The 7464-nt window shown below is 53.7% G+C and overlaps 1 protein-coding gene across 2 annotated transcripts; it reads right to left on the reverse strand.

Annotated features, from left to right (window-relative positions):
- Nucleotides 1–367: 367 nt before the first annotated feature.
- Krt83 (keratin 83) lies at nucleotides 368–7057 on the reverse strand. 2 transcript variants are annotated; one of them, XM_039079712.2, is made up of 10 exons: nucleotides 6625–6987; nucleotides 5161–5369; nucleotides 3951–4011; nucleotides 3728–3823; nucleotides 3046–3210; nucleotides 2686–2811; nucleotides 2190–2410; nucleotides 1212–1243; nucleotides 822–930; nucleotides 472–760 (listed from the first exon to the last, which is right to left on the reverse strand). In XM_039079712.2, exons 1-10 carry the CDS (start codon nucleotides 6985–6987, stop codon nucleotides 574–576), a joined length of 1569 nt encoding a protein of 522 aa, XP_038935640.2. In that variant the 3' UTR covers nucleotides 472–573. The 2 variants fall into 2 exon arrangements, with proteins under 2 accessions (NP_001376207.1, XP_038935640.2); NM_001389278.1 differs by lacking the exon at nucleotides 822–930 and having other exon boundaries at nucleotides 368–760; nucleotides 6625–7057.
- Nucleotides 7058–7464: the final 407 nt, after the last annotated feature.

Here is a 7464-nt window from a genome sequence, read left to right on the forward strand (position 1 = left end):
CCTATCTGTCTTGCTGTATCACAACCACAGGGATTGATTGAGGGAGGAAGGAGTCTACCGGGAGTGAACACAGGATGTGTGTTTGGGGAAAACAGGTATCAGGGGTCAAATCTCTCTTTGGTTGGTGGGCAACACTGGGATACACCCCCAAAGCCACATGGTTTAGTAGGTATGATATGGGGAACCTGTTCTTTGAGCTCTGCCTGGTGGGGATGGGGAGGGAATTCTGTTTGGGAACAGGGCCCATAGAACCCTCCCATAAGCACAGGCCCCAGTGGTTCCAGTCACCAGGCCATATCACCACGCCGGCGCTCCCTAGGTGACATTACAAGCCCACCACAAGAAAGCACAACGTCTTACACAGCTCTGAGAGTCAGCACAGTTTATTGCACAGCAGGGTCTAGAGGCCAGAGGTGCAGGAAGCAGCACTGGGTATTCCCAGGGCTGCAGCTGAGGCAGGAGGCTGATCTATCAGCAGCAAGCCCCTTGCCAGCAGGTAGCTGGAGGGGCAGCTACTGAGGATGGGCAACAGACCTTGAGGCCTCCGAGGTCAGCCTTGTAGGCCAGGCTGCTTCATGGCTCCCTCTTGACTCCTAACACCTCCCCTGGTGACAGGGGCCACTTCCACAGGGTGCACACAGGCCTGTGCTCACTGCCACATTCCCGCTGCATGGGGCACTGCAGACACTGCCTGTCACAGGCCTTGAACCAGACACACAGAGGTCCCCGCACACAACTCCACCACGGGAGCTGCTGACACCTGTGAGAACAAAGGCAGGGTCGGTTCTGAGTCCTGGCCGGCAGCCACCCCAGCCTGTCACCTTCCCTTGGTCCGTTTGTTTACTCCAGCCCTCTGAGGAATGGCACAAAAAGCCTCCGTTTTTAGTTTGTAAGTTGTGTAGAGGAGCCTCCTCTTGGGAGCCAGGAAGCCTGAATTATGGATGTGCGTCTGCGTTTAACCTCTCTGTGACTCCAGCTTCCTCACTTCTACAGGGCAGACATTATATTAAGTGACTCCGAGGTCCCTTGGGGTGACATCTTTCTCCTTTCTGACCCCAGACATTCCGAGCGCTCACCTCAGTCTTTCTGCATGAGCAACCTAGTCCTCTAGACTGGAGTTACTAGTGATGCTTGCCCAGTGTCTGAATAGCACACGGGAAATGTTTGCCGGTGCCCCGATGTGGCTCCCTTTCAGGGTTCATTATACTTACACACATTCACGGCTCCCACGCCTTCACACAGCCTGAGGGGAGGAAAGGCAGAGAAGAGAGAGAAGTCAGAACAGACAGATTATCAGCTTTCCCTCAGGTGCCACATTCCTGCTCATGTTTATCTTCCTGTCACGGAGAAGGAGCTATCTTTGTGGTGGTTGTGGCCATACGGGACACCCTACTGAGCAGACTTCTGACTGGATTCCGGTCTTAATTGCTTCCATCCAGCCGGTTCTGTGGTGTGCAGCCTGAACGAGTTCCTGACAGACTTGGATGGGCTCAGCTTTAGGAGGGAATGGCTCCCACAGGCTGGTGCTTTGAAAGGTCCGTCTGACTGCTGGTGCTGTTTTGGGCAGCTGTGGAACCTCTGAGGTGAAGCTGAGCTGGAGGAAGTGAGGCTTCCTGTGCTATACCCAAACTCTGGCTCCTTCTTGTCTGGTGTGCTGCCATGTGAACAGCCCCTTAACATATTTCCATGCTGTGACCTGAACTGTCTTGCCTCACTCCTCCTGCTACAATGGGCCCAGGCGATCTGAAACTCTGAGCCAAAGAAAAGCCTTCTCTGCTGCGATCTTCCGTCTGGCACTGTGGTCACAGCAATGCAAATAGCAATGGCTGTATCCTCTAGATACAGCACAAAGGCCAGGGCAGATGTTGGCCAGCAGCTCTAACTCATGAACCTAGGCAACATGCCCACCATCACAAGAGACAAGCATAAGGACCCAAGGGAATGCTGAGCTAGAGGTAGGACACTGGTTCTAATCCTCACAGGCTCCTTTGAGGCGGGAGCTCTGGTCCTGTGGCGACAATGGCTTGTGTGATTAGGATACCTAAGGCCAGTTCGAGAGCACCAGGCTCCAGTCAGAAATGTCCCTAGCTTCTGTTGGTTCATGGTGCTGAAACTGACACACAAAGACTAGGAGCAGGGAGGCTAAGCAGGAAAGGCTCTAGAGATAGTGGAGTGGGGAAGGAACCCACCTCTGTTCCTCGCCCTCCAGCAGGCGCCTGTAGGTGGCGATCTCGATGTCCAGACCCAGCTTGGAGTTCATCACCTCCTGGTACTCCTTGAGCAGGCAGGCCATGTCTTGCTTGGCCTTCTGCAGGGCAGCCTCCAGCTCAGCCAGCTTGCAGCGGGCATCGGTGAGGGCAGCCTCTCCCTGCTGCTCAGACTGGGTCACAGCAGCCTCCAGCTTGGTGTTCTGGGGACACAGAAGAGAACGGGATAGCCAAGGGTCTCTGGGTCCCACTGTCCATTATCAGCACATTATCCAGTCTCTCCCACCAGTCGGGAACATTCTAGAAGCAGCCTCTTGCCTTGTTCCCATGGGTCAACCTGAGTGAGTGTGATCAGAAAACCCAGCTGTGCCAATGTTGGAAGACTAAATGGTAAGCTCCAAGCAGGACACAAGCTGACTGTGTGGCACCGAGTAGGTACCCAGCCTCTCTGGTCTCAGAGCAGCTGAACCTTACACACCTGGCACTTGGCATTCTCGATCTCGGCTGTCAGCCTCTGGATGATTCTGTTCAGCTCATTGATCTCCTCTCTGGTGCGACGCAGGGTCTCTCCATGCCGGATCACTGTGGCCTTTATTTCCTCACACTGGAGGTAGGGGGGAAGCAGAGGTGCCCATGAGGCTCAGGTTGTAACATTGACCCAGTGAGCACACTGCCACCGAGTATGCAAGATGCACAGTGGGCAGGCTGGGCTGCCTCCTCAGCCTAGAGCTGTGTGCCATCCTCTTGTGATTCCTGGTGTGCAAGAAGAAGCCTTTTCTGATAGATCCTGGAGTCCTTCCCACTGTCTCATCTAAGGACAGATGTCCTGACCCCTCACCTTGGTGCGGTACCAGGACTCGGCCTCTGCGCGGCTGCGGCTGGCAATGTCATCGTACTGAGCCTTGATCTCAGCAATGACGCAATCCATGTTCAGGTCCCGGCTGTTGTCCATCTTGACGATGACGGAGGTGTCTGAGATGTGGGCGTGGAGGATGCGGGTCTCCTGCAGGAGGAGAAAGAAGGAAGATAGTCAGGTTACCTGGGTTTTTCCTTATCTCCCATGCCTGTAATCACCATGGCTCTCTTGTAGTAGCTACCAGCCATATCTGCTGTTCAACTCCTGGCCCTTAGAGAAGCAACAGCCTTTCGGTTTGTAAGTGTCTTTTGAGGCAACCACAGAGTTGCTTAGATCCAGAGAACCCATGCTGGGTTGTATCTGCATGTCTCCTTAGGAACAGACTGTGCCCTGGGACCTGGTTTTTTTCTTAGATCATTTGCACCTGGGCCAGCAAGACTGGGCTGTACCTGTTGGTTCAGGAAGGACTGGGTTGGTCTCTGGGTAGACAGTTTGTCCCTGGTGTACCTCTTGCTCCTGCTGTGTCAGTCAGTCTGGCTCCTTAGGTCCCCACCCCAACACTCCAGCCTCTGACCTGGCCTCAAGTATCATATTATGTTCCTTATCAGGGGAGCTTGTGTGTTTGGGAACTCCTTCAGAGTCTCATGTGTGTCACTGTCCTCACCTCCTCATACAGTCGCCTCAGGAAGTCGATCTCCTGGGTCAGTGCCTCTGCATTGGCCTCCAGGTCTGACTTGCGCAGGTAGGCACAGTCCACATCCTGTTGGGGTTTGCGGAGAGTCATGAAGCTAGCTTTCTCTTGGGCTAGAGGGATCTGGCTGCCATCTGGCAGGCCAGAGGGGACAGGGCAGGGTGGAACTGGGTGGGGACTAGCTTCAATCACTTACCTTCTTTAGAGCCACAAACTCATTCTCTGCTGTGGCCCGGAGTGCAACTTCTTCTTCATACCTGAGGGGGGAGGGAAAGGAGGCCTTATTCAAACAGCCATGAAGCCAGCCCACAGAGCAGCCTGACCTATAGGCCTCCTTAGAGGATCTGTAAGGGGTCATATGCCTGTGAGCACATTGGGTCTTTGCAGTAGAGATAGGATAGTGATATTTGAAAGCTGTGCATTTGTACATACAAACACACATGTGTTTGTGTGCATGTATGTGAACATGCATGTATGAGTATATATGCACATATGTGAACATATGTGTCTATGCATGCACATATATATGAGTGTGTATGTGAACACACATTTGTGTGTGAACATGCATGTGTCTGCATGTCTGAGTGTGTATGCATGTATGTGCACATATGTCTGTGCATGCACACATATGTGCACATGAAGATCTGAGTGTGTATGTGAACATGCACCTATGTGTGAACATGCATGTGTCTGAATATGCATGTATATGAACATTTGTGATCGTGTGTGCATGTACATGTATGTGAACATAGATGTGTGAGTGGATGTCTAAGGTTAAGGAGATGGAGCTGGCTGTTTTTCCTTATCCTTCACTCTGAGTCCTTGGTCAGCACCTTGTCTATTATCTCTTCTTGGACTGAGCCAAGGGACCACTCTGAGGGAAGGCCAACTCAGGGACAGAGGTAGATGCCAGAGGCTGTAGTAGAGCATGCCACTGAAGAAGGCTGGTCGGTTCCTCTGAGGCCTGTTGTCCACCCTTCATGGCTGTGTCACATGGAGCTGCCTCCATACATGACCATGTCATGCTTGCCTCCCAGAAGACTACACCCCCCAAGGGCAGGGACCATGCACACTGCTGGCTGGATTGGTAGCATTCTGCTGTGTCTACATGATGTGTGGAAGTGTTGGCAGAGAGTAGACCCCTACAAACAACATCCAGGGACTTAAGGGTGAGTTCTGGAGACCAGGAAAGTTAGGTGGAGAAAGGGAGGGAACCTTGGGCAGCTTAAAGGGATGACGGCAACCCTATGAAGGAGAGAGACTCTGCCTGAAGGAAGTCAGGGGGAGAGCTCCTTGATTGACAGGATAGGGGTGGGCTTCCTGACCCAGGCAGGCAGAGACCCCACCTACAGGCCAGCTCTTCTGTACCCAGGGAGCTCCTATCAAGACTCCCCAGTGGCCCTCACCTCTTCTTGTAGCCCTCCATGGCCTCCTGTGCATGGTTGAGCTCAGCAGCCAGCCTCCCGCTGTCGGCCTCCACACACTCAGCCTCCCGCCTCAGAGTCTCGATGTAGCCCTCGAACAGAGGCTCCACATTGCTCTCACAGCACTTGCGGTTCTGGAAGAACTGCCACTTGGTCTCCAGCAGCTTGTTCTGCTGCTCCAGGAAGCGCACCTGCCATCCAGAGTTAAAGTCTGAGAACAGACTCTTGCAGGATCAGAGGGCAGGGGTGTGTGTGTGTGTGTGTGTGTGTGTGTGTGTGTGTGTGTGTGTGTGTGTGTGTGATGTCCTTCTTCTTCGCTGGCATGTGTTTTCCACAGCCACACTGGGGCTGAAGGCAGGTGGTAATCTGGAACTCCCTCCTGAGAGCTAACTTCAGTCAATTCACCTGGTGTCGCTGAACGTGCTTAACCCGGTCCAACTCAGCTGCCTCTTCTTAGACTTTGGATAAAGCCTTCCACAGGGTGGGGTGGCTAAAGCACCTTTTAGAAAGGTGCAGAGAGGCATTCTACCTCAAGAAGATAGCCCAGTAAGGCATCTGTGAGAGCCAGCCTGCAAATGGACGGGTGAGCCTGTTTAGGAAGGCGGACTGTAAACTCTGGAAAGTGAACGAGTGTGTGCAGATTACTGGATCCCTGCAACAACATCGCAATTAGAATAATAAGCACCTGGGACCCAAGTCCAGGAACGCTTGTGTTTCTGAGCTCAAGGGTGGGATTGAAGGACCAGGAACACAGCTGACGGCAGGGAGAGACCGTTGATTGGCAGGGGACGTACCTCAACACTATTATTACAGATTATCGGGCCACAGCCTGCCTGTTGCTCCCATTTCCCCGCTACCAGGTTGGTCCTCTCCCAGATTCAGATGCCTGTGTTTAATGACCTTGCCATGTCCTTAGCAAGTTCTTCCTTGTGCTACCTTTAGTGTCTCATGTGTCCCCAGCACCCCCAGCTGTTCTCTCCTTGGCGCTTGCTGCATGTGGATGCCTGGATTCTGTAAAGACAGCTGCAGACTTGAGTTCTTCGCTCTGCCTAAGGCCCCGAGGACCCGGGGTTGTGGCTATAGCGCTGCCTGCGTGCTGAGCTCGTGTAGTAACTCTAACAAAGCGTGCTGGCCCCGGCGGCTACATGAGATTCAAAAGGCTCTGTAAAATAAGCCTCCAAGCAGTCTTCACAGTTGACCTTGACATGGTTAGGACACCCCACTTCCTACAGAAGCATCTCCATGGTCTCACACACTGGAGAGGCCGGGTTTGGGCCCCGTAAGCCCTGCTCTGCGTTCTAAGGGTGCCTTCAGTTTGTTTCCCCGCACCAGCCTGAAAGGTACTTTGGCGGTTCTATGGGTATGTCTCCACTCTGATTTCCCCTCAGCGCCTAGCCTTGGCTGTGTCCTGCTGTGCTCCAGGAAGGGCTGGTCCAGGACACCCACCTTGTCGATGAAGGCCGCGAACCTGCTGTTCAGGCACTTGATCTGCTCCTTCTCCTCATGCTTCACGCACTGAGCATTGGGGTCGATCTCCAGGTTGAGGGGGGTGAGCAGGCTCTCGTTGACAGAGACGGTGGTGATGCAGGGGGGGCTGGGTCCGCAGACGCCTCCGGATCGGTATCCGAAGCTGCGTCCACAGGAGCCAGAGCGGAAGGCCCCACAGACGCTGCGGCTGCCGAAGCCCCCTGAGAGTCCGCGGTAGCAGGAGATGCCCCTGTAGGGAGCTGCAGTGATGCAGCAGCGGCCGGGACGGGGCCCACAGGCTGAGGCGCAGCCGAAGTTTCCAGTTTGAAAGCCACAGGTCATGGTGGAGGAGAGGACACGTGCGAGGAGAGAAGTTGACAGTGCTTGGAGCTGAGGCCTTATGTCCCCTGGGTCATCGAAGGCCCTTTTATATAGTCCAGGCACTGTTGGCTTATAAAAGGGGCCAAAAGGAGACAATAGCTGTGTTTTATTGGCTTGGCAGCGCCTGGCCTCTTTAGCTGCAGTTCCTAGTGTGGCTGTGTCAACAATCTTTGGCTACAGGCCTGTTTCATCTTCAAAGCCCTTTACAAGCTTCTCCTGGTTTCTGCCCCTCCCTTGGTCTCTGGTAGAGAAGGGCAAGGGGATTTCTTGGAGCATGCTCTCTGAACCCTTTTCTGTAAAGGGGCCTACCTGGACTATGACCCTGGATTTCTGGCCTGGCTTTGAGCAGGTCTGTCCCTTCTTGTGAGGAATTATGTCCCTAAAACCTTCTCCTTGTCTCTCACTATCTAAAAGGCAGGTAGATGAGGGACCATCTTC

The sequence above is a fragment of the Rattus norvegicus genome, chromosome 7, assembly GCF_036323735.1.
Source record: "Rattus norvegicus strain BN/NHsdMcwi chromosome 7, GRCr8, whole genome shotgun sequence".
Taxonomy (NCBI): domain Eukaryota; kingdom Metazoa; phylum Chordata; class Mammalia; order Rodentia; family Muridae; genus Rattus; species Rattus norvegicus.